This window comes from Balaenoptera musculus, chromosome 20 (assembly GCF_009873245.2).
Source record: "Balaenoptera musculus isolate JJ_BM4_2016_0621 chromosome 20, mBalMus1.pri.v3, whole genome shotgun sequence".
In the NCBI taxonomy this organism is placed as follows: Eukaryota; Metazoa; Chordata; class Mammalia; order Artiodactyla; family Balaenopteridae; genus Balaenoptera; species Balaenoptera musculus.
The window spans coordinates 52,956,511-52,983,224 of record NC_045804.1 but is presented as its reverse complement, the minus strand read 5'-3'; the positions used below and the strand labels follow the sequence as shown (position 1 = coordinate 52,983,224).

Here is a 26,714-nt window from a genome sequence, read left to right as displayed (position 1 = left end):
TTTAATGACCCACCAAGAGATATAACACCAAATATTAACATTAAGTAGACATTAAAAATAATTATTTGGCTTGTGAGAGAAAAAATGGCCATCTAAAAGGCAAAGATGTTTTCGATAGCTTGGAAGATATCAATCTCCATTTGCACAAAACAAACCTTCCCTCCTAACTCTATGACTGTCCTAGCAAATGGCAGATGCAAACATTATGCAGAAGGAAAAGTGGGGATTAAAGAATGACAGTTGCTATAAAACAATCCATCAACAACAGTCTTAGCTATAGATATTGTTACAGTTTAGAGAATAAAACATGCAAGGATTCCGTTCTCACTCAGTTGTAGATGCCCTAGCCCTGAAGATCAAGATACGCCATCTGGGAAGGAAATTTTCAAAGCCCTAAAAATGAAGCCTCAAACTGCAGTCTTATTCCAAACCAGCCCTGTGCTAGGGTTACTGTATGAGAACGCTGGTCAGCAACAGCTTGGGAGAATAGTTACAGCCCAGGCAGGCGATGGAGCCTCAACATTTCTTTCATTTCAAATCCTAGCTCACATGTATAACTTCCGGTTTCTATTTCTCCTCTCCCTCATTTTTTCCCCAAGGCAAAATTCTCTCTAAATAAATCGCAGCCATGAGTGCGAGTTTGGACGGTGAGATGGCTGCTTTTGGCGAAGCTGCTCCCTACCTTCGAAAATCGGAAAAGGAGCGGATTGAAGCCCAAAACAGGCCCTTCAATGCTAAATCATCAGTCTTTGTGGCGGAGCCCAAGGAATCCTATGTGAAGAGCATCATACAAAGCACAGAAGGAGGGAAAGTAACTGTAAAGACAGAACGTGGAGCAGTAAGTAAAAACATAAGGAGAAAATACTCCCCGCTTTGTTCCTCCACCTCCTCGCTTCAAGTTGAAGCCTTCGTTGCTCAGAATCTCTAAGCCTACTGCCAATACAGACACCCTTCTGGTCCATTAACAGACATCAGATTTGGAAGGTTAAAGAAATTCTCAGCAGTAACCTCATTTCTCCCTTTCCCAACTACCCAAAGGACTTTAAAGCCACTAGGCTTGGCCTCCAGCATTTCCCTTCAATTTCTCACTTCCCAGTCTAAATCCCCAAACTTGGGAGAAACAAAAACTAGCTTCTCCTATCAAAACAATTACTATCTACTTAGATAAACAATGTATTAATATCCCCATTACTTCCCCCCAAATTGAAGTTTCTTGTAATAAATGGCCAGGAAAAATGAAAAATTAAACCCATTTAAGTAAAATGAAATAAACTGATAAATAAACCTGGGACAAGGAAATGTGGGAGGAAAAAAGTATTTTTTAAAGACTAGTACATATTCTAGCTCATCAGAGGAAACAGATTTTCTTACCATCAAACGCTAAGATGAATGTATTTTCATGCCTTTATTTAAAAGACACCGAATAATATAATGGAAAGTGTCCACAACTGTAGTCTTATAATTAAAGCAGATAAACATAAATCCTACCTCCAACCATTAATACAAACTTGTCTCTTACTTTACTTACCAGACTCTAACTGTCAGAGAAGACCAAGTCTTCCCCATGAACCCTCCCAAATATGACAAGGTTGAGGACATGGTCGTGATGACCCACCTGCACGAGCCAGCAGTGCTGTACAACCTCAAAGAGCGTTACGCAGCCTGGATGATCTATGTGAGCGCCCTTCAACCTCTCTTTATTCCACCTATCTCTCCAAGTAAAAACAAATCCCACATGTTGAATATTCTGATTTTCTCAGACCTACTCGGGCCTCTTCTGTGTCACCGTCAACCCCTACAAGTGGCTGCCGGTGTACAACCCCGAGGTGGTGGCTGCCTACCGCGGCAAAAAGCGCCAGGAGGCCCCGCCCCACATCTTCTCTGTCTCTGACAACGCCTATCAGTTCATGATGACTGGTGAGTGAGTGATGCATCTATTTACAGAAATGTGGAAATAGAATCTTTAACGAACAGACTTTGGGCTTTGATTACAATAATACATTGCAGCCACATGGGGCTTCACTGCTTTCAAGAAACTTTCAGAGCTGTAATATCACATATTATTCCCTGCAGCCATTCTATAGATGAGTAAAGTGAAGCTCACTGAATGCATTGACCTACCCAAGCTAACCCAGCTGGTAGCCAGAAGCCTAGTTGAAATAATTAGTAGACCTCTGTAAACATATTTGTTGTTGCTTTCTCACATTTTTTACTTTCTGATTTGGACAGAAAAAAAGTTCAAGTAGATTTTTAAAAAATATCCACATCCACAGCAATCAAGGAAAATAGTTACCAGCCATAGCGGGAAAGCTTTGTGAATTCTTTATCTTTAAAAGACACAGCTAATATCACTAGCCTTTGGGGTAGAACAGGAGTAAAGAAAGAGCTATGACTTTCCTCTCAAAGATTTTGAAGCATTTTCCTACAAGAATAGAAGAAAATAGAAATCCCTCTTTCTTTGAAAACTGTGGCATTTGACCAGGTTAGAGACTAGAACATTGTTTTCTTATCTATGCTCCCACTAGATGTGATATGACCTTTCTTGTATTTTCTTCTATTGGAAAAAGAAATCAATCTGAATATGTTCCAAAATCTGTCTCTACTTCCCTGAATAGAGCTTTGAAGTTCTCTAAAGTCTATATCCACATCTAAATAGCACCCAAATTAGCATCTATTTCTCTGAATAGATTTTTTTAGATTTGAGAATGCTCTAAAATCTATATCAGTATATAGAATTAAAGATTTAACAAATCAGAAAATTGGTATATATCCAACATATCAGTCATATAACTAGTGACAATTTTTATTTTTATTACTTAGAAACGTGTATAAAATAAAAAGGAAAATAAAAGTAAATGAACACCAACATTTACAGTTCCAGATCCCTTCCTTTTTTAGTATTACCAGCTGTCAAATTCATATGAACAACCGGGAGGAGGCCAGGTAGCAGAAAAATATATAAACTGGAAGTCAAATAGACCTAAACATCTTGATAAGCTATGTAACTATTAGAAAAGTCACTTATTTCTCTCTGGGTTTGTTTCTTCATCTGTTAAATGAAACTTCAGAATTGTATGATTTTTACTGAAGTAGTTACAGATGAAATTGTATGATGCCTGGAATTTTCTTTAAAATAACCAAGTGAGTTTAGGATGGGAGTACAGGTTATACAAAGTTGGCCAAATAATAACTGTTGAAACTGTATGATGGGTACATAGGAGCTCTTTATACATTATTGCCTCTACCTCTGTATACGTTTGAAACTTCCCATAGGTTTTAAAATTAATAATATTTTAAGAAGAAACAGATGATTCTTTGCCTCTCATTTTCATAAGTTTTACTCCAAGAGGCAAGTACTATCTGGGAGCTACACACAAAACCAAGATCACAGGCAACATCTTCAAAATGTTAAAAAGGATAAACTGATTAATCTTTACAGAGTCAATAATCTTTGTACTGAATGTGTACTATTTTTAAAAACTGATGGTCTTGATTTCTTTTTTACAGAACGTGAGAACCAGTCCATCCTGATCACGTAGGTGATTTTTTTCTTCTTCTCTGGTTTGTGGTGATTGTCTTAGATGTCGACAATGTGAGCTGTAGTTCTGATCTCTTCTCTGGTTTCTCTTTGACAGTGGAGAATCTGGGGCAGGAAAGACTGTGAACACGAAGCGTGTGATCCAGTACTTTGCAACAATTGCAGTTACTGGAGAGAAGAAGAAGGAGGAAACTGGCAAAATGCAGGTGGGTCTGACTGGCGTGTCAGAATCAAGACTGGCAGCGCGTGCAGGAAGCCCCAGATGTGAGGACTGTTCTTGCCTTTGCAGGGGACTCTGGAAGATCAAATCATCAGTGCCAACCCCCTGCTGGAGGCTTTTGGCAACGCCAAGACTGTGAGGAATGACAACTCCTCTCGCTTTGTGAGTCTCTGGGTCACAGAAGGGTTTTCTCAGGTCTTAAATGCCCAAAAAGGCATGTCTGAGTTATTAACTCAACCTCTTGTTACTCGTGTGCTAACAGTTTTGTATATAACATCATCTTTTTCACTTGCAAGGGTAAATTCATCAGGATCCACTTCGGTACCACAGGGAAACTGGCTTCTGCTGATATTGAAACATGTGAGTAACAGGACCATTGAAAATCAAACAGAGAAACAAGTGATATCATTTGCAGGGATATTTTGCAACACTTGTTGAGCACTGAGCCTGCTGGCGGTGTTGCCCGTGAGCTAATGCCAAACTTATCCATAATCGCTGTGTGCTCTATTTACCTCAGTCTCAGACTGATGGCTCTATAACACATTCTGCAATTCCTGCCTCAGAAGCAACTATGACATTTTCTCCAGGAAAAACAGTAGGACTATCTATGGACTCCTATGAGTTATCTATAGGCTTACAATACATTTCTGTGATTTGCTCTTGATCTGAGCTTTTTTTTTAAAAAATAAATTTATTTATTTATTTATTTATTTTTGGCTGTGTTGGGTGTTCGTTTCTGTGCAAGGGCTTTCTCTAGTTGCGGCGAGCGGGGGCCACTCTTCATCGCGGCGCGCAGGCCTCTCACTATCGCGGCCTCTCTTGTTGCGGAGCACAGGCTCCAGACGGGCAGGCTCAGTAGTTGTGGCTCACGGGCACAGTTGCTCCGCGGCATGTGGGATCTTCCCAGACCAGGGCTCGAACCCGTGTCCCCTGCATTGGCAGGCGGATTCTCAACCACTGCACCACCAGGGAAGCCCAATCTGAGCTTTGGTAGGTGTTTCCAAGGTAGTCCCTCACCAAAGAATCTAAGGTGATCTGAGGAAGGAGGGGATATTAAGGATCAATTATAATACAGAGGTCACAGGTCATCCATATGCAAAGTTGATTTTTACTAGAGCATGCATACTTCACTCTCTGCTCTTAGATGGTGAGAACCTTGGGTAATTGCCATACGTATTTGGAATTCTTACATGTAGTACCAACAGGATCGATCATCACGTTGAAATCTCAATGGAGCCTAACGTCATGTCCCCAATTTTAGCCAAAGACACTGCAGTTCATTTAATATCTCAGCAGCATTGATATTTTTTTCTAATTCAATGTCTATTTCCCTCTCTTTCCAGATCTTCTAGAAAAGTCTAGAGTTACTTTCCAGTTAAAGGCAGAAAGAAGCTACCATATTTTTTATCAGATCACTTCCAATAAGAAGCCAGATCTGATTGGTAAGGATGAACTTAAGTTCACAGACAAAAGTTAATATTTTTGTTAACAACTTCTAATGTAAAACATACACCCTGAATTCTATGTATCCAGAAATGCTCCTGATCACCACCAACCCATATGACTATGCCTTCGTCAGTCAAGGGGAGATCACAGTCACTAGCATTGATGACCAAGAAGAGCTAATGGCCACTGATGTAAGACACACACTCACTTTTTAAAAATCCATTATGTATGGAAATGACAATAGCAACCACACTATAAGTGTGGTTACCTTAGAATATAGAGTAAATTCTCCAAAATATGTTAGTCTCTTCTGCCCTAACTTTGTCCTGTCATTTCTCCTGGCAGAGCGCCATTGACATCCTGGGCTTTACTCCTGAGGAGAAAGTGTCCATCTACAAGCTCACAGGGGCTGTGATGCATTATGGGAACATGAAATTCAAGCAAAAGCAGCGTGAGGAGCAAGCAGAGCCAGATGGCACCGAAGGTACCAAATGAACCTCCATCTGGGTTTAAATTAGAGAATACGGCAAGAAAAAAAAAAGGTTATTCTAAACTCACATTTCCTTTGTAGCTGGACTTCTGAGGGGCAGGCACACATTTACACACACTGCATGCTTTCCTCACCCACTTTCCCTCCTCACATCTCCATATCTCCATCTTTCTATGCAGCCCAAATGAACCCTAATAGCCACTTGCAAGGATACATCTAAAAAGCACAACCTGGGGCCAGATCATTAGAGAGGGAATGAGACAGAACCGTGAGGTTGCTTCGCCTTAGCAATGGCGAGAAGGTATACAGGATAACTTGGCATATTGGTCTATTTCAGCACCAGCTGGGTAAACCTAGTGGAGGGATACAGGGTCTCGCCCAAACACAGAGCTGGGGTTGGAGGACATCTGTGCACGTGTGTGTGTGTTGTCTACATTTAACCCTCAGACAATCTAGGCAACAAGTAAGATAAAAAAGAAACTGAGAAAGAAAAATCATATACTCTATGTATGGAAAGAACATGGAACTTACAGGATCTACCACGGAAGCTAAAGTTATCTGCTCCTTTAAGCCTTTCCTGACCACCCTGGCTCGACATTCTCTCTCCCTCATTTACATCATAGTCACTGACAAAATTTTTGAAGGGGACTCTGTAGGAATCATGCACTAAAATTTAATCCTCACATTTTCAGATAAAGAAACTAATTCGTTGAGGTTAAATTGGGAGGAGCTAAATTGAGATAAGGTGTATTTATCTTACTTTCCACCCCCACCTACTGTGTCTTAAGAGCAGGGACTCTGGCTTTTGTGTTACATAAATTATTTCCGTAAACACTGGACATATTTTTATTGTTGTTAAATTTCTCAGGAGTTGCTTGCAACAAATCACCAAAGGCCAGTGTAACTGACTGACCATTTATTAGCAAGTACATGCTCTAATATACAGAGAGCCTCACCTGATCTTCTATAGAATTATTTAAAGCTTTTTATTTAAATAATAACGAAAATGGATGGAGGAAAATGGAAAGACTACCTTGAAGAAGTATCTGCTGTTAAACAACATTCCTTGAATTGTGTCTCTGCAGTTGCTGACAAAGCTGCCTATCTCCAGGGTCTGAACTCTGCTGATCTACTCAAAGCCCTTTGCTATCCCAGGGTCAAGGTCGGCAATGAATACGTCACCAAAGGCCAGACTGTGCAGCAGGTAAGTGCACAACCTCAATGAATCACACACATCCCAGGCCTTTCATAGTGCCAACAAACATTACTCTGTCCATGAAGGTGTACAATGCAGTGGGCGCTCTGGCCAAAGCCGTCTACGAGAAGATGTTCCTGTGGATGGTCACCCGCATCAACGAGCAGCTGGACACCAAGCAGCCCAGGCAGTTCTTCATCGGGGTCTTGGACATCGCTGGCTTTGAGATCTTTGATGTGAGTTTATCTTCATATTAATAAAAAGTGGGAGAAAGGCAATTTGGGTTTTGATATACTGAGTATTATTATTCATTTACACTTGTAGTGTCTACATTGCTCTCTCCAGCATGGCACCTAGAACGAAATAGCTAGGAGGTAACTGGATAATAACAGAAGTAATAATAATAGCTAACATTTATCACAAAGCCTGTATTTCTGGCTTCTCTACTAAGCACTTCAAAATGTTACCTCATTTAATCTTCACAACAACCCATGAAGGAGTAACTGATATTACTTCTAATTACATGTGGAGAAACAGATGCAAGAAAATCAAAACACTTGCTAAAGGTCCTCCAGCCATATAAGGCAAAGCCACGACAGGAACCTGGCTATGTAACGTTTGGTCCATACACAAGGCACCTCCCATGGAGGAGAAACGGCCTAGAGGTAGAAGCGTAGTGACAGTTCATAGTCTTCCCTCTTCCAGATTCATCTGACACACACCATTTCCCCTCTGGGGCATCAGCTTTATCATCTATAAAATGAGGGTGTCAATTATTATAAAGACTCCATCAGATCTTCAATTTCTATACAACATCAGGTCCCCACTTTCACAGACCTGACAATGAGGATTTACCAAATGTTTGATATGAATAGAAGAGCAATTAGCCTATTAATTTCATTCTGCACATCAACTAAAGGTCTTAAGAAAAGCTTTCCTTAATAAGGTGACGCCAAAAGTGAAAACGTGACCTTTATCTTGAATTGTTGGGGGGGGGGGCGGGTAAAAGAAGTGAGGCTTTGCAATGAATTACTTTCATCCTTAAATCTGAACCATAACTCATAGGATCATGGTTATACTTTTAATGCACATTTTTGCCCATGCAATCTTCAGAGGTGGAAAGAGGTAGATTCTACCAGAACTCTTGCTGTGTGATTGACAGCTGTGCCTTTAAATAATGCTCAGAAATCATGAAAAGGGTTCATGTCAAAAATGATTATTTTTTCCCTGGGATTTCTGAAGAGACAACAATCAGTTTAAACTTTATTTCATTATTGTATTCCACATATTTTCAATAAAAGATTTTTCAGTAATGAATTCTACTGCTATAAAAATCCACTTAATGTTGGAAATTTGGTTTTGTGCAGTTCAACACCCTGGAGCAGCTGTGCATCAACTTCACCAACGAGAAACTGCAACAGTTTTTCAACCACCACATGTTCGTGCTGGAGCAGGAGGAGTACAAGAAGGAGGGCATCGAGTGGGAGTTCATCGACTTCGGGATGGACCTGGCCGCCTGCATTGAGCTCATCGAGAAGGTCTGTTTGACTTCTAAAGGAAACCCGAACTGAAAGGATAACTTTCCCAAGTGCCTTAAGCAACTCCAGAATGTATTACTGTAATCTTAAATAGACTGATATCAGAACAAGTTAGAAAATTACTTTAGAAATGACTTTCTCTTTTCAACTTTTACGTAAGAAGAATCAGAGAGTGTTTAGCTTCATTTTGTCGTAACAAGTTCTGTTCTAACACTGACTCAGATCCAAGTTTAAAGCAGCATCTCTATTGAGATGGTCTGCTTCACTAGAAGAACTACCTCATTTGTTCTAAATCTATCTCCACTATGATCCAAGATGCCAACAATAGAAATAACTATTTTCTAAATCAAAATTAATGCACAGGTCACACAGCTAGGGCTTATATCAAAGGTAATCTGTTTGGAAGTCAAGAGTCAAATTGCTATGCTTCTTCATAATCTATCTTTAAGGGATTAAATGCACAAAATGTCTTAAATAAGGTTTGCATTATTTATACCGTTAAGTTATTGCATATAAAGTAAACATCATTCTAAGTCAGTAAGTCCTTTTCATAGAAAAATAAAACTCTGACAATAGATTAATTCACCAAACAGGGGAAAATGTGGTAATCACATAATCCCAGAACATTTTAATAAGTCGCCCCCACTTATGCAATGCTGACATTTGGAGTTTATATCCAGCTATTCTTTTAATTGAAAATAATGCTATGTATTGAATGTGAGAAAGAATGGTGGAAAAGTCATTCTAGTGATAACAAAAGGACCTCTTTGAGCTATGACCCTGGTTTACTTTATAAATATATTTAATTAGGAGTGCTCATAATTCAATCAAACGACAGCCACTATGTCTATATCTTTTGAGACCAGATAGGTTGACACCAATGTCTACTTTTCTGAATTCAGCCACTGGGTATCTTCTCCATCCTGGAAGAGGAGTGCATGTTCCCCAAGGCCACAGACACCTCCTTCAAGAACAAGCTGTATGACCAGCACCTGGGCAAGTGTGCCAACTTCCAGAAGCCCAAAGTGGTCAAGGGCAGGGCCGAGGCCCACTTCTCGCTGGTTCACTACGCGGGCACCGTGGATTACAACATCGCCGGCTGGCTGGACAAGAACAAGGACCCCCTGAACGGCAGTGTGGTTGGGCTGTACCAGACGTCTGCAGTGAAGACTCTGGCCAGTCTCTTTTCCACATATGCTAGTGCTGAAGCTGGTACTTTCTGTGCCCCTGATCTAAATTAACCTCTCCCCACAGAACGTTCACATACCATTCCAGCCTCTGGGACTCTACTTTCGTTGATGGGTTTTCTTTTTATCTTAGACAGCAGCGCAAAGAAAGGTGCTAAGAGGAAGGGCTCTTCTTTCCAGACTGTGTTAGCCCTTTTCAGGGTGAAGTACAAATTTAATTCGAAAAATCTGTTCAGTTTCTATGACTTATCATAATTAGGATAAGAATAAAGGATTTAGAATAAATTAGGAGGGAATGGAATGTTAACAGGAATTACTTCAAATATTCCTTCTTGTCAGGGTACAGCCAAAGCAATACTCCTCCTGTAGGGCTGAAGGTTTTACCTCTTATTCCTTATTATGCTCATCTAATGTATTCAGGAATTCCAAAATGCCCTTCGAAGCTTTCTCGCTATATAATAAGGCCGATTTTTAAGGAAGCACAGCTGAACTTCAAAGGTCTCCCTGTGGAAAGCTGTATCTTTATTCCACTAATGTTGCCCTTTGAGAATGTTCCTGAGTTCCCCTTTGAGAATTGAGCCTGAGACACACCCTTTAGGACATCCTTCCACCAAATCACATCTTTGTCCTCTGAGGTGGATTTAATTTTTTGTAATAGCTGAAAATTATCTAAAGCCAAACCTAGTGATTTAGATTGATGATTAAGATAGAAAAATCTCTCTTAAGAATAACAGTAATAATAACATTACTACAAATAATGTGATTCTCTTAGATGGCTTAAAAACTGGCTCTTCTAAAGGGGAACATATGGAGCATCTGGTCTAACGGCTGCTTTGTCAGGATTTCTATGGCTAAGTCTCGTTCTTTTTAAAACTAAAATGCAGATACTATGTATGACCTAAACAAGAAAACAGCCCTGTTCTTTTTTTCTCACTACCAATTTGCATTATTTCACCAAATATGCCCTTGTTTCATCAACTTATCCTTGTACATAATTGCAAGATTAGAAACTCACATTACTCACTTTATTTCCTAATAGTTAACTGAGATATGAAAAATAAAGCAACTCTGCCTTCTCAACGAATATACCTAAGAAATACTGAGAAATAGCTACTTGCTAGTTTTCTGTGGTGGAGTAAAACACCACTGTCTGTCATAATCAGTTACTCTATTTCTGGAATAACTCCCCCCATATGCTTCAGACTGTGATCATTCTCAGGTACCCAAGATCCACTCACACAAGGTCATGTAGTCTTATGATTTTAGACTCTTCCAAAAACAAAAACCAAAAAACAAGAGGTTACAGGTCCCAGGGAATAATACACTCAAGGAAGGAATGGCAAACATTGGACAGTGGCTAACCTAGGTTACCACTGTAAACTACTACTGTGAAAAATATTAGCGCTGAGAGAGATGAAAGAGGCCTTAGAGGTAATCTCAACTATTTTCAGATGAGGCCCAGAAAGAGAAAAGGGATTTTATAGAGTCAAGGAGCTCATTAGTGGCAAAGCGAGACTGTAGTCTTTTGTCTTCTGATTCCCGGTCAAGAATACTTGCTGTGTGTCAAGGCTACTGAATTTGCAGTTTGTTTACAGGATAGATCCTAGGTGTCATAAATGAATACCAGGGAGAGCTGCATTTCTTCCCAGCACTTTAGCCTTTCAGTTATTTGGCAGGCTAGAACTCTTGAGACCTTTAAAACACAGAGCAACTGAAGCCTCATAGACTTTTACCTAATATAGTTAAGAAAGTGCCTAGGTTCGTTCCATATAATTACCAAAAAAAGCAATCTGAAATAGAACTTTCTCATTAAGTCCCTTCTACCTGGTTTTCTAGGAAAATTTAAATAAACTGATGACCAATCTGAGGAGCACACACCCTCACTTCGTACGGTGTATCATTCCCAACGAAACCAAAACTCCTGGTAAGATCTAAGAGCATGAAATAATCAAACAGGCACAAGTTTGAAAATTCAGTGCCCAGTAGTAAGTACTCTGATTTATTTTTAGGCGCCATGGAGCATGATCTTGTCCTGCACCAGCTGAGGTGCAACGGTGTGCTGGAGGCCATCCGCATCTGCAGGAAGGGGTTCCCAAGCCGAATCTTATATGGGGATTTTAAACAAAGGCCAGTCTCCCTCTGTCATATTTCACTGAATGCTGTGACTAATTAATCATTTTCACTGTTGTCCTCTGTTCATTGTTTTTATGTATCCTGCTTCATCAATACTACGAAATTAAGTCAAATAATATAGTCTTGTGGTGCAAGAACAGAATACAGGCTAGAGAAGGTGGCATTTCTTAAACATAGGACGGAAGCATGCATTAGCTTGTGGAAAAATCATATTGTTTCACTACTTGAACCTAAAAGGACAGCTGGATTTTCTACTTTTGCTTTTTCTCTTTTTACTGACTTTTTTTGGTGTCGTTTGGTTTTCATATATGATCACACCTTCCTAATCATTCTTTTTTTCTTCGACTGAACAGATACAGAGCTTTAAATGCAAGTGCTATTCCAGATGGACAGTTCATTGACAGCAAGAAGGCTTCTGAGAAACTTCTTGCCTCTATTGATATTGATCACACCCAGTACAAATTTGGACATACAAAGATATGGCTATTACTTACACCTGATCCAAGTCCTCTGCCATGGCTGTATCTCCTGTAGTCTGGGGATGATTTGGAACTTTCCCTCTCTCCAGGTTTTCTTCAAAGCTGGCCTGCTGGGTCTTCTGCAAGAAATGAGAGATGAAAAGTTGGTCCAGATTATAACAAGAACTCAAGCCATCTGTAGGGGATTCCTAATGAGGGTAGAATATCAGAAGATGTTGCAAAGGAGGTAACCATGCAGAGGATAAGGACTGTAAGGTCTCTTAGAGACTTTACATCGGTCTTCCTTACTCAGGAACTCTTTCATTTTGTGGTTAACATGCACTTCTCACCCAGTTCGGAACTCACTCTTACAACACATCAGCCTCTGCTTAACCCCTCACACTGGGATTCCCTTCAAAACTTCTCTCCTCCCTCAGTTTCTCCCTTTCATTCATCTCACATACAGCAGCAGGAATCATTTGCAGTAAGCACTATTTTCATCATGCCGTATCTGTTTGCGGTTCCCCACAGTCTCCCACATCAAATCCAAGTTGCCTGTGTGTCTGTCAAGGCCACTCTCTATTCCCTACCTCATCTATCATCTCCCACCGCACAGCCTTTTCCAGCCAGGCTAAACAATTTGCTTATCTCCTTCTCTCCTGTTTGCACAAGCCCTCCCCTCTCAGCCTAATTTATCTCTTTACCAATTCAAGACTTCCATTTCCGCTTCCTCTAATTAACCTCATCCAACCCATCCACCCAGCACTACTGCATTCCCTGTCCTTACACACATGTTTTGCATTCATTTTGCTCATCTGTACTTATTTACTTCTGTGGTGTAAGTGTTCCCAAGTCTTTTCCATGTGTCAACATTATGGTTTATGTCATGATATCTGCCTTCTCAGAGATATGGTTCTTATAAATTGGACCTACAGAAATAGAATCTCCATTTTAACAAGCTTGAAGAGGCACACACATTGTTATAAGGCAGGTAAACCTTGCCAGTCTATTGCTACAGTGTGCAGGAATATCTTTTATTACTATTTTAAAATGTTATTTAAATAAAACAAATTTTGTAGCTAAATGCTCTTCAGACATTAACAATCTAACTGAGCAGGTAAGAAGTAGGCATTTGAAAGGACTTGAGAAAAGCCAGTCTATTATGTGAAGAAACTAACAAAAGTTGTTTATGGAGTAGATAATTCGGCAGCGATTAAAATAAGAGGAGAGGTTTCAAGGAAAACAGGATAAACCATAAGCTCAATTTAGGTGGGCAATTAGGAAAGCAAGCCATGCCCTTTCACAGGTCACGTCAGTGTGCCGAAGGCCAAGCAGCACAATTAACTTACACCTGCCACACCCACTCCCAAGTCACTAATATTGTGATTTCTCAAATGTTCTTAAAATGGTACGTGTTGCTCATATATACAAAGTATTCTTCCTCTAAAGTCAGCTTCTTTGCTAATGTGACAGGGACTTGAGAACACACAATCGTTCAGTATGAGCAGTGCACATTAGCAAAGTGGTCATACTGAGGACCGCTCTGAGTGTGAGGGCGTGTGTGTGTGTGTGTCCTGCATATAAAATATACAGAATTTGACACATCATTTACATGTGGGGGGGGGTCATTAAAAGGGGAGTTTGTATGTAAAAAAAATAATACTAACAATAACATTGTCTCTAATGGATCAATCTACACTGATACTTTTCGGTCATTTCAGAGAAGTCCTTTTCTGCATCCACTATAATGTACGTGCCTTCATGAACGTCAAGCACTGGCCCTGGATGAAACTCTTCTTCAAGATCAAGCCCCTGCTGAAGAGTGCGAAGACAGAGAAGGAGATGGCCACCATGAAGGAAGAGTTCCAGAAAACCAAAGATGAACTTGCCAAGTCAGAGGCAAAAAGAAAGGAACTGGAGGAAAAAATGGTGACTCTCTTGAAAGAGAAAAATGAGCTGCAGCTCCAGGTTCAATCTGTGAGTACTCTGTGTGCTGAATGCACCATGTCATGGAAGCTTTTCTGGAATTCACATACACTCTGGATTTACAAATGGCCTTTTCTTGAAAAAGAAAATTTCTAGTTGCTTTTTTCAGTATTTCACTTAACTTTCAATATTCCTGTGAAGAAGTAAGGCACCAACTACTTCCAAATTGCAAATGGAAAATGGGAGATTGAAGAATTTATTTAACAATATCACAAATTTAATAGGCATGAAGGAAGCAGTTTAAAGGCAAGCCCCCAAATCTCAGTCATTTTACTCATCTGCCTTGCCTGCTTCATCCCAGTCTTAAGAGCCCTATTTCCTGAATACAAGTGTATGAGATTGTATTTAAACTCATAAAAGACAGTTATTCTTATTTCTCTCTGTATCTCTTTTCCTCAACCCCCAGGATTTAGCTCAATAAATTCATTTGCACTTACTTAAACTGAACTACCACGGTGGAAGACAGAGCTAGTGACCGCTGTGATTCTTCCTTTGATACTGATCCTGAGTTCTCAAGGCCTCTGTTTATTGGTTAAAGAAGAAGTTGTAATCAGAGCGGGGGTAGGCTTGGCATCAGCACTCTGGCCAAATACAACCTCCCATTTTCTTGGTCCAACAAGCCCAACAATGTCATGAAGAAATCTGTAAAAAAAAAAAAAAGGATAGTTTTCTTAAAATGTTTAAGCTATTTTCAACTTTTCCTTCTGACAAGTTCACTTACATGAAGGTTACATTTTCCCAATCACAGCCTCTTCATCTTAACCTCTTTTCATAGGTATTATCATTAGTCAGTGAGTAAATATATACTGAGTGTATGACTATTAAAAATAAAAGCGGGGCTTCCCTGGTGGCGCAGTGGTTGAGAATCCGCCTGCCAATGCAGGGGACACGGGTTCGAGCCCGGGGTCTGGGAAGATCCCACATGCCGCGGAGCAACTGGGCCCGTGAGCCACAATTACTGAGCCTGCGCGTCTGGAGCCTGTGCTCCGCAACAAGAGAGGCCGCGATAGTGAGAGGCCCACGCACCGCGATGAAGAGTGGCCCCCGCTTGCCGCAACTAGAGAAAGCCCTCGCACAGAAACGAAGACCCAACACAGCCATAAAAATAAATAAAAATTAAAAAAATAAAAATAAAATAAAATAAAAAACTAAAAGCAAAGGAACCCTGGAAGGCCTCATTATCAAAAGTTTAAGCATTTTAAAAACTTAAGATATAAACAAACACTGAGAAGTTAAAGAAATTCCCCAGCCCAGAGTAATAAGGTCGTGGCTGAACTGATTTTTATGAGTGCTTTAATCATTTATAAAAACCTCATTGAGTTATGTAGTTTCTCAAAATTACAAGTTCTTATATAGTCTAATATTCATTTTGAGACTAATAGGTAATTCTTAAAATGGAAATGGAAACCTTGGACAATTATACAGCACTGTTATGGTCTATCAGGGAGGTTTTGAGTACATGAAAAACGCTTCATGGAAATGTATTTATAGGCATAATCTTACGTAGTTTTCCTTTTTAAAATTCAATGTAGCAACTAGTTGTTTGAGGCAAGTAGGGAATGATCAAAACCAAAACTAACCAATTTGACTAAGTCAAAAATCTTTGAATATTATAGTTGAAATGCTCTTAGCAATCATTTATTCCAATCCTCTTAATTACATGAGATAATTGAGGGTAAGAGGAGTAAATCAATTTGCACAAGGTCATACATATGGAGGCAAATTTGGGACAAGAACCCAGGCTTCCTTTGGTCCTTCCACTCTTCTACACAATACTTTTAAAAATAGTCAATTGCTTCAATCCAGTCATTTTTCAGGCTAATTTGCTTCTAAATCTATAGTGCCATATCTAATTAGCTACATTTCTCCAGACAATGGAATGATGTTCAATTAATTTATATTCATACTGAAAAATTCATTAGCATTCAGTAAACACTACTACTTTGTGCAAAGAACAAGTTCAAAATAAGTAACAATTCTCTAAACAGCTCAGCAAATCTCTCCACAGGAAGCTGATGCCTTGGTTGATGCAGAGGAGAGGTGTGAGCAACTGATTAAAAACAAAATCCAGCTGGTGGCAAAGATCAAGGAAGTGACTGAGAGAGCTGAGGATGAGGAAGAGATAGATCAATGCTGAGCTGACGGCCAAGAAGAGGAAATTGGAGGACGAATGTTCAGAACTGAAGAAAGACAAAGATGACCTTGAGCTGACACTGGCCAAGGTTGAGAAGGAGAAACATGCCACAGAGAACAAGGTATGAAATATATTTGTATACAGCATATAGAGACCCTGCCATCTAACTAAGCTGCTTTAGAGCAGAGATAATCTCTTCCTTAACCTTTCTAGGTGAAAAACCTCACAGAAGAGATGGCAGGCCTGGACGAAGTCATAGCTAAGCTGACCAAGGAGAAGAAGGCCCTCCAGGAGGCCCATCAGCGGACCCTGGATGACCTGCAGGCAGAAGAGGACAAAGTGAACACCCTGAACAAAGCTAAAGCCAAGCTAGAGCAGCAAGTGGATGATGTGTGTTTTTAATACCCATTTGAAAGTTTTTTTTAATATACTTTCAATTTTTAACAAAGTTTATTTTCTCATTAGCTTGAAGGGTCTCTAGAACAAGAAAAGAAACTTCAAACGGATCTAGAAAGAGCCAAGAGGAAAGTGGAGGGTGACCTAAAATTGGCCCAAGAATCCATAGTAGATATAGAAAATGACAAACAGCAACTTGATGAGAAACTTAAAAAGTAGGAACTCCAGAAAAAAGATTCTATGCAACATCATCTTTCAATTCGTATGGGTACTAATACGCCTTGTTCTTCTGTCTAAAGGAAAGAATTTGAAATCAGCAATCTGCTAAGCAAAATTGAAGATGAGCAGGCAGTAGAAATTCAACTACAGAAGAAAATCAAAGAGTTGCAGGTGAGTCATCTCACCTCCATTTGTTTCTGCACCCAAAAAAACTGAAATTGAGATGAGTTCATGTTAATGTGCTGTGTCACTGCCAGGCCCGCATCGAGGAGCTGGAGGAGGAGATCGAGGCGGAGCGGGCCTCCCGCGCCAAAGCAGAGAAGCAGCGCTCGGACCTCTCCCGGGAGCTGGAGGAGATCAGCGAGCGGCTGGAAGAGGCCGGCGGGGCCACTTCGGCCCAGACTGAGATGAACAAGAAGCGGGAGGCCGAGCTCCAGAAAATGCGCAGGGACCTGGAGGAGGCCACCCTGCAGCACGAGGCCACGGCGGCCACGCTGAGGAAGAAGCACGCGGACAGTGTGGCCGAGCTGGGGGAGCAGATTGACAACCTGCAGAGGGTCAAGCAGAAGCTGGAGAAGGAGAAGAGTGAGCTGAAGATGGAGACTGACGACCTTAGCAGTAATTCAGAGACCATTTCCAAAGCCAAGGTACCCAATACTGTCTTTAAATGAGCATAGTTAATAACCTGTAAGAACCCTCATTGTTCTCTGGCATTAAACACTGTTTGTAGGCAGTTTATAGCACTGATCTAAAATTTTGTATTCTAATCTATTCCATTTTATTTCATTTTTTTAAAATACTGGATATAATTTGTTAAGATTATTTCCAAATCTACTTTAAGTATCAGTGTCAAGTATCACTGGGATAAATGAATGAGTTCCAACAATGAGCACTTTAGGGAGATTATGCACCCGTCATACTTGAATCCTAGCATGTTCCATAGAGTTGGTGCCATAAGTTTCTACTCACACTTGACATAAATTTATTCACTCTAAAAATATTTTAAGAATCCAGTGGTAACTTTTTTTTTTTTTTTCTCACTGTATTCAATGTCTCATCTTTCACGGGTACATGTGCTGTAGGGAAACCTTGAAAAGATGTGCCGCGCTCTAGAAGATCAAGTGAGTGAACTGAAGACGAAGGAGGAAGAGCAGCAGCGGCTGACCAATGACCTGACGGCTCAGAGAGCACGCCTGCAGACGGAAGCGGGTAGAGACTCCCTCAGTCCCGCAATTATGTACTAGACAAAAGCAATCCCGGGGCTTCTGAATTAACAGCAATACTCCCATATTAGAGGGGAGTAATCAACTATAGGAATTTGCTGAGTGGGTTAGAAGAAATAAAAAAAAGCAAGAAAGAATCAGCAGACTAGTTTATTTGTTACACTACAATAGCAATGCTGCTTTTTAATCTAGCCAATTCTGTAACAATATTTATAATTAGATAAAGTATATATTTGTCATATACATATAATTATATATACAAACTTTAGGCTTGTTTGTTTATGCCATGAACAAATTCCTTTACTTCGGTAATTCTTAGGTGAATATTCCCGACAATTGGATGAGAAAGATGCTTTGGTCTCTCAGCTTTCAAGGACCAAACAAGCATCTACGCAGCAGATTGAGGAGCTGAAATGTCAGCTAGAGGAAGAAACTAAAGTAAGTTTTACCAAAAGTATTCTCGACTGATCAAATCTAAACATATTCAGTTAGGTTCTCCTTTAAGTGTATAAATTAAATATCACTGAAGAAATGAATTTAAGTCACTGAACTCATACTTCCACAGGCCAAGAACGCCCTGGCCCACGCCCTGCAGTCCTCCCGCCACGACTGTGACCTGCTGCGGGGACAGTATGAGGAGGAGCAGGAAGCCAAGGCCGAGCTGCAGAAGGTGCTGTCCAAGGCCAACAGCGAGGTGGCCCAGTGGAGAACCAAATACGAGACGGACGCCATCCAGCGCACAGAGGAGCTGGAGGAGGCCAAGTGTGTACTGTGAACTCTAGAGGAGGGACGTGACATGGTTTCCCAGCTGCCCAACTCAGCAACTCCCAGAAACAGCTGTGATGATGATGATAACATAACAAAAGCAGAAGCTACCCTAAGTGCATACTGTGTCAAATACTATCCTATTATTAACTCATTTAGTTTTCATAGCAACATTACATTGCATTATTATTCGTATCCCTGTTTTACAGATGAGGAAATTGAGACTGTGAGAGGTTAACCAACTAACACAAGAGCATATGATTAATAAATAGTACAGCTGGGATTAGAACCAGACATTCTGATTCCAGAGACCACCTTCTTAAGTATTGTAGTACAAAGACAGATCTCTTAAAACTCATGTTGGAGGCCATCTGAACTGTGCATAATGTTCAGGGTTAGTCTGAATAAAGTAAAGCCTTAGTCTGGGTACAGACCAAAGGAGACCTTCAGGTAGATCTTCTAGAGCATTACGGCTAAAGGTTTTTGTGTACCTTAGGCATGTATAGTTGGCACACAATTGGGAGTAAAGCAAGAATGTAGACAATTCAGAAGGAATAAAAAGAAAAACCCTGCCTTTGCTTAGACTACATGAATTATCCTGATTTATTTATTCATTCCTCTCTCAGGTGAGACTGACCAAATATATATTATTAGAAGAAACTGGCTATTTTTCTCTAGGAAGAAAAGTATATAAAATAAAATGTAAAGTCTGAGAAAGCAAAAGAATATGTCCAGTATATCTGTGACCAATAAAATATCTAGTTAGTCTCAAATCCTTTTTGGAATGAGATGAGATATAAATCAATCAATAGAACTGCCCTGGCTAATCATTCTCCATACCATACTCAATCAGAAGCCCTGAAAATCCTGAAATCATATGCTCTAAGATACATACAATGTCAGCTCCAACAATGGCCTCTAACAATTCAAAAACAAAAAGGACTTGAGTCCAGTTGTTTACCACTTTGGACCTTTTCACAGTTTAATCCATCTGGAAAGCAGTTCTGGCTACCACAGTTTTGAAAACCATGCTACTTGACATTGTAGAAAAAGGACTATGAAAGGGGGCTGAGGAGTTTAGCACTTGCCCCTGTTCCTGACCTCTCTCCTTAACTGCCTGGCTAACTTTTCAGGAAGAAGCTGGCCCAGCGTCTGCAGGAAGCCGAGGAACACGTAGAAGCCGTGAACGCCAAATGCGCTTCCCTTGAGAAGACCAAGCAGCGGCTCCAGAATGAAGTGGAGGACCTCATGCTTAATGTGGAGCGGTCTAATGCTGCCTGCGCGGCTTTCGATAAGAAGCAAAGGAACTTTGACAAGGTGGCCCAGCCTGCTCAAACTCCACCGATGTTTTACTTAGTCTCCCTTTCTCCTTCCATTAGCTGACAGTTTACCGCTTTTCAGGTCCTATCAGAATGGAAACAGAAGTATGAGGAAACCCAGGCTGAACTTGAGGCCTCCCAGAGGGAGTCCCGTTCTCTCAGTACTGAGCTGTTCAAGGTCAAGAATGCCTACGAGGAATCCCTGGAACAACCTGAAATGCTAGAGAGAGAAAATAAGAACTTGCAGCATGAGTGCTCTTGAACTTCCCTACCCTATATGGCCCTGGAAAGACCTTTCCATGTTATATCAGTCTGACCACTTCTCCCTTCTGTTCACCCACAGAGGAGATTTCGGACCTCACTGGGCAGATTGCTGAGGGAGGGAAGCAAATCCATGAACTGGAGAAAATAAAGAAGCAAGTGGAACAAGAGAAATGTGAAATTCAGGCTGCCTTAGAGGAAGCAGAGGTATATATATTGATGTTGTGGGGGGAAAATCAAAGATAAACATTGGTGGAAACACCACTGTTTTCATTGGGCAATGGTACTATGAGATGGATCCATTATTACAGAGCAGGTGAGAATCTGAACTTATATAACCTTTTTGAAGGGCAATTTGGCAATAGTTATCAAAAGTCTTAAAAATGTAATAATATGACCTATCAGTTCTATTTCTAAGAATCTATCCCAAGAAAATTATCCTAAATGTAGGCAAAGCTTACACACAAGATGTCCAATCCACAAACAAGGTAAAGCAAACTATAGAACATCCATATGATGCAATATTCTACAGCCATTAAATGTAGTTAATATGGGGAAATATTTATGGTAGAGGATAATTTTTAAAGCAAGACACACATTTGCATATACACTAGAACTTTATCATGTATAAATATATATAAATAGGAAAAACACTAGAAAAAAAATGTACCACATTAAAATTGTGCCTCTAAGTGGAGGCAAAATAGGAAGGTTTTGTTTTTATAAATTACCCCACATTCCACAATGGACATATATTTTGTAATCAAAAATATATATATGTTTTAAAACTGAGAATTTCTACAACAGGAATCACATGAACATTTTAATTTATAGAACGGGAGAGAATTCCTGTTTACTACACATAAGTTTAATCATATAATTTTTGTTACTACTCATATGAATAATATTTGTATAGCACTTTATACTTTACAAAGCACCCTTATTACAGAGTTGCCCAATAAAGTCTATGACTGAATAAATTAAAGGATGATTTACCTAGTAGGGTCCTAGAGCTGTTTTATTATACTTTGTAATATTAGACAAACTGATATTAGTAAGAGCTTGGCTCACAAGGGAATACCCTCCAAATATTCATTTTCCATTATTAATTGATTATTAATTAATTGATCACTGTTTTGTTAAGGCATCTCTTGAACATGAAGAGGGAAAGATCCTGCGTATCCAGCTGGAGTTGAACCAAGTCAAGTCTGAAGTTGATAAGAAAATTGCTGAAAAAGATGAGGAAATTGACCAGCTGAAGAGGAACCACATTAGAGTCGTGGAGACCATGCAGAGCACACTGGGTGCTGAGATCAGGAGCAGGAATGATGGATGCCCTGAGAGTCAAGAAGAAGATGAAAGGAGATCTGAATGAAATGGAAATCCAGCTGAACCACGCCAACCGCTTGGCAGCAGAGAGCTTGAGGAACTACAGGAACACCCAAGGGATCCTGAAGGTAGATGGGTCCACATTAACAGCCCAGACAAGTCAGGGAAGTGACCCGTCTCCCATTCATCACAACACCTTCTTGTTACACCATCCATTTTTTTTTCTTTTAACAAATTATACAGTTCATAGTATGGAGGTAGCTAAAAATAAATACACATAGAATATATATTTATTTATTTTTGTCTGCATTGGGTCTTTGTTGCTGCACGCAGGCTTTCTCTAGTTGCATCGAGCAGGGTCTACTCTTCGTTGCGGTGCGTGGGCTTCTCATTGCGGTGGCTTCTCTTGTCGCGGAGCACGGGCTCTAGAGCGCAGGCTCAGTAGTTGTGGCACACGGGCTTAGTTGCTCCGTGGCATGTGGGATCTTCCCGGACCAGGGCTCGAACCCATGTGACCTGCATTGGTAGGCAGATTCTTAACCACTGCGCCACCAGGGAAGTCTGAATATATTATTTTTAAAGAAATGTTATATAAAAGAACAAACAGAAGCCCAGAGATAAGCTATGATATGAGAGAAATTAAAAGACTTTGGCACCAATAGGCCTGAGGTCAAGTCTTAGTTTTGTCACTTACTAGCTGCCTGATTTTAGGCAAGTTATTATAACCTCTCAGAACCTCTGTTTCTTCTACTAATTAAGAATGAAACTACCCACCTCATAGGGTTACTTGTGAGGATGAAGTGAGAAGACAGATGTCAAGTGCTGGGTACAGCATATGGAAAATGCTCCATAAATTATAGATACTGGTGACTCGCACATGAAAAATAACAAGTTGATGGCATAAAACACAACAAGAATCAGTCTCCTGATAATCCTCTCTCATCTAAGCAGGTGACATCCCCATTTTCATGCTCCTTCAAATGACAGGCCTGTCATTTCCCGTTCCTGGCACCAACCCATTCTTCCAGTTCATCTCCTGGGATGTTCACATCCTCTTCAGAGTGTCTAAGCCTTTTTATTAACTTAACAGGATACCCAGCTCCACGTGGATGATGCTCTCCGGGGCCAAGAGGACCTGAAGGAGCAGCTGGCGATCGTGGAGCGCAGAGCCAACCTGCTGCAGGCCGAGATCGAGGAGCTGCGGGCCACCCTGGAGCAGACGGAGTGGAGCAGGAAGATGGCAGAGCAGGAGCTCCTGGACGCCAGCGAGCGCGTCCAGCTCCTGCACACCCAGGTGGGACCCTCACATCAAACAAATGCTGGTGTACTGTAAAGTGACGAATCAGAATTATAATATGGAAGTACTCTATTTTTATAAATATGTGTATATTTAAAAGGATGGGGGAGATGCTTTAAAATATTAATTGCAATTACCTTGAAGTGATGCGATTATAGATGATTTTTTGCTGTGTGTTCTTTTTAAGATTTTCTACGAAAACGGGGCAGGGTTATTACTTTTTTTATTTAAAAAGAAGATTTGACTCTAGATTATTTTGAAAACCATGGTGTGGAATAAACTTGAATAAAGATATCTGTTGACTCCAAACTCTGAAAATGTTCCACGTAGCGTTTCCCACCAGGAGCGCTTTAGCGTTCAGCACTGCTATGTTCACAGTCCCTGTGCCTTGCAGGACACTCAGCATCGCTGACCAGCCTGGGCGTTAAATGCAGTAGCACGCCTTAGTTATTCTGACAACCACAAATATCCACCCCCATACATTTCCAAATACCCACTGAGGTGATATTGCTTCCCTTAGAGAACCACTGGGTTGAAATTTTAAGAAAATGTTTCGTAAGAGTAATTCAGTATTCCCCAAGGGAGCAAACCATTCAAGCTAACAGAGAATAGATTCCTTCTAACTGAGAAACTCTCAGTGCCAGGCTCTCACAAAAAGAATCGACTCTTTTCTAATATTTCCAACCTTTTAAGGACAGAACACTAGCGATGTCTGGTTGACATATAATTGAAAGAGCAATTAACTAATATAGACATTCTTGAACCTCCATGTCCTTATGCATAAATCAGATGGACATTGGGGCAGTGGCGGGGCGGGGTAACCAACCTTGCAAATGATTAACATTTTGCACTGAACAAATATTTAAAGTTCAGTGAAATGTTGCCATTAGTCCCCTGCATAAGCCAACGAGTAAGACACTTGTAAAATCCCAAGTGTGCAAACTGCAGGTCTTGTAAATTTCCACTACTTTTAACAGAACACCAGCCTGATCAACACCAAGAAAAAATTGGAAAATGATGTTTCACAACTCCAGAGTGAAGTGGAAGAAGTAATTTAAGAATCACGCAATGCAGAAGAGAAGGCCAAGAAGGCCATCACTGACGTGAGCAAATGAGCATTTGTTTAACGACACTGTGTGTTACCTGCCATTACCAGGTTTATTATACTGGTTTATTTACTAATTAGGCGGCCATGATGGCCGAGGAGCGGAAGAAGGAGCAGGACACCAGCGCCCACCTGGAGCGGATGAAGAAGAACCTGGAGCAGACGGTGAAGGACCTGCAGCACCGCCTGGACGAGGCTGAGCAGCTGGCCCTAAAGGGCGGCAAGAAGCACATCCAGAAGCTGGAGGCCAGGGTGGGTCTCTCAATCTCTCTGAATCCGGGAAGTGAAAACGGCACTCCCCGATCCTTCTCTCTTCTTGTATATTGACTCCCATCCTTATCCTGTGGCTGGGGACAGCCACCCAATATCGTCAGTAGGTCCTGAGGTAATTAACATCCCCCAAGACTGACTATATAAGTATCTTTCTTGATTGTAGGTACATGAGCTTGAAGGAGAGGTTGAAAGTGAGCAGAAACGTAATGCTGAGGCTGTTAAAGGTTTGCGGAAACACGAGAGAAGAGTAAAGGAACTCACCTACCAGGTAAGGGGAAGAGCTTTCTAGAATATCCAGACTTCCTGCACAAAGGGAAATTGAAAACCTGGTGACTATGTGGTACTCACAAATAGCTACATGTTAACTCGATATACATAAGGGGCAAATGACACAATCACCTATCACAGACCCTTTCCTAAGCTAGGAAAATCAGGAAGGCCTTTAGAAAATCGTGTAAGTGAGGAAAGAATACAGGTTTCAAAGACAGATAAACTGGTATTAGTCCCTAGTTTGGCCTCTTACTTTTTAAACTCGGATAGGTTACCTAACACTCTCAACCTTAATTCATCACCTGTAAAATAGAATAAAAACATCTACTCGCCAGAGTAGGGAGGTAAGGATTAGAGACGTGTATAACTCTCCAATATAGTGCCTGTGCACAGTGGACATTTAACAAGAGTGGCTACTGTTAATACTATGAAGGAAGCCTCAGAGTTGACCACATTTACCCCAGGCCCACCTGCCATCATATCAAAGTGATTTACTTCACCACCTGTAGTGGGTTTATTTTGTTGGATTCAATGCAGACCATTTTTTTCAAACTTCCAGACTGAGGAAGACCGCAAGAATGTTCTCAGGCTGCAAGACCTGGTAGATAAATTACAGGCAAAGGTGAAATCATACAAGAGACAAGCTGAGGAGGCTGTAAGTATCTTTAAGCCCTTGAGGGAAGAAGAAAACTTCGTTGGGGGTAGAAAGTATATTAAGAGAATGTGTTAATGAGAAAGAAAGAGACCAAGTAAGAATATGTCATTCTTATTTTAAGAGAGATGATATAAATATGAATTTACCCCCAAATCCTAATTATAGAATAAGACCTCAAGACGAGATATTTTTATTATTAAGCAATTTGTAGGGGTTGGGGGAAAAAATAAAATTCCAAATAACCCACCTTACTTGATAGCTGCAAAGAATATCCAGCAGAAAATCTAACACCATGATAAATATTCCTCTCCCTCTAGAAATGCACAAAATCAATTGTTCCCAAAAGCCAAACAGAAATCTTTTACCCCAGCTGACTCCTTCCCTCACTACCACTGTCATCAGCAGGGACTTATCCCTGCACATTCGCTGTAGCAAATTAGGATGTGTTGGAAGATTCTCCAGCTTCACTTTTCCTGGTTGTTCCCCACTCTTCCAGACACAATGTAGTGGGTAAGAGGTAAGAAAAGGGAACACGAAAGGGAGAGGCACGAATGGTAGTAAGTGCAACCAACAAAGGGCATACTTTCTTCCTATCCCCATCCCCCCACCCGCAGCGTCTCTGTATACCAGAGTCAAAATATATGGCAAAAACATTTCAACTGGGATTTTCCCGAAGTTAGAATTTGACCTTACATTTACTGTCTAACCTCTGTGAGCGAGCGCACATGGGTCTCTTCCTCCTTTCCACTCAGTCCATACATCGTAAATAGACTTCACGTATACATGGGTTTGACATAATGAGCTCGTCTCTTCCATTTCAAAACTATTTCTTCTTTCATTCTTTAGAGTAAAAAATGTAATTGAAGTTACAAGTTCTGTCTGGATTTGAAATCAGATATGACAAACAAACCGTAAGAAGGAAATATCTGAGTTGAGGAAATAATCCTGTTTGTGACAAGTGCAATGAGAACCACAAAGTCTAACTCTCACAACTTTATTCTTAGGAGGAGCAATCCAATGCTAATCTTGCCAAATTCCGCAAGCTCCAGCACGAGCTGGAGGAGGCCGAGGAACGGGCTGACATTGCCGAGTCCCAGGTCAACAAGCTGCGGGTGAAGAGCCGGGAGATTCACACACAAGTCAGTGCAGAGTGAACACATCTGCCTGATGCTGCCAAGGGGCTGAAGAAATGCACAACATGTGCTATTTTGGGTCACTTGCTTTGTGATGTTTTTCTCTTCATGTTGAATAAATAAAAACTACAGTGAACTGATAAA

At 40.6% G+C, this 26,714-nt stretch overlaps 1 protein-coding gene across 1 annotated transcript; it reads left to right on the top strand.

Annotated features, from left to right (window-relative positions):
* The first annotated feature begins 613 nt into the window (after positions 1-613).
* Positions 614-26,714, top strand: LOC118886746 (myosin-8-like). The gene is given in 40 exon segments (XM_036836903.1): positions 614-838; positions 1,532-1,675; positions 1,761-1,917; positions 3,508-3,535; positions 3,636-3,744; positions 3,828-3,920; positions 4,055-4,118; positions 5,102-5,200; positions 5,292-5,395; positions 5,550-5,688; positions 6,780-6,898; positions 6,976-7,125; positions 8,257-8,427; positions 9,330-9,639; positions 9,748-9,815; positions 11,451-11,538; positions 11,624-11,741; positions 12,101-12,224; positions 12,316-12,452; positions 13,927-14,182; positions 16,200-16,316; positions 16,318-16,446; positions 16,539-16,715; positions 16,791-16,936; positions 17,021-17,111; positions 17,198-17,587; positions 18,023-18,149; positions 18,483-18,601; positions 18,729-18,925; positions 20,062-20,245; positions 20,330-20,495; positions 20,591-20,715; positions 21,653-21,838; positions 21,840-21,965; positions 22,928-23,131; positions 24,112-24,237; positions 24,321-24,491; positions 24,676-24,780; positions 25,342-25,437; positions 26,442-26,714. Coding segments are annotated over 40 exon segments (5,820 nt in total). The 5' UTR covers positions 614-628; the 3' UTR covers positions 26,592-26,714.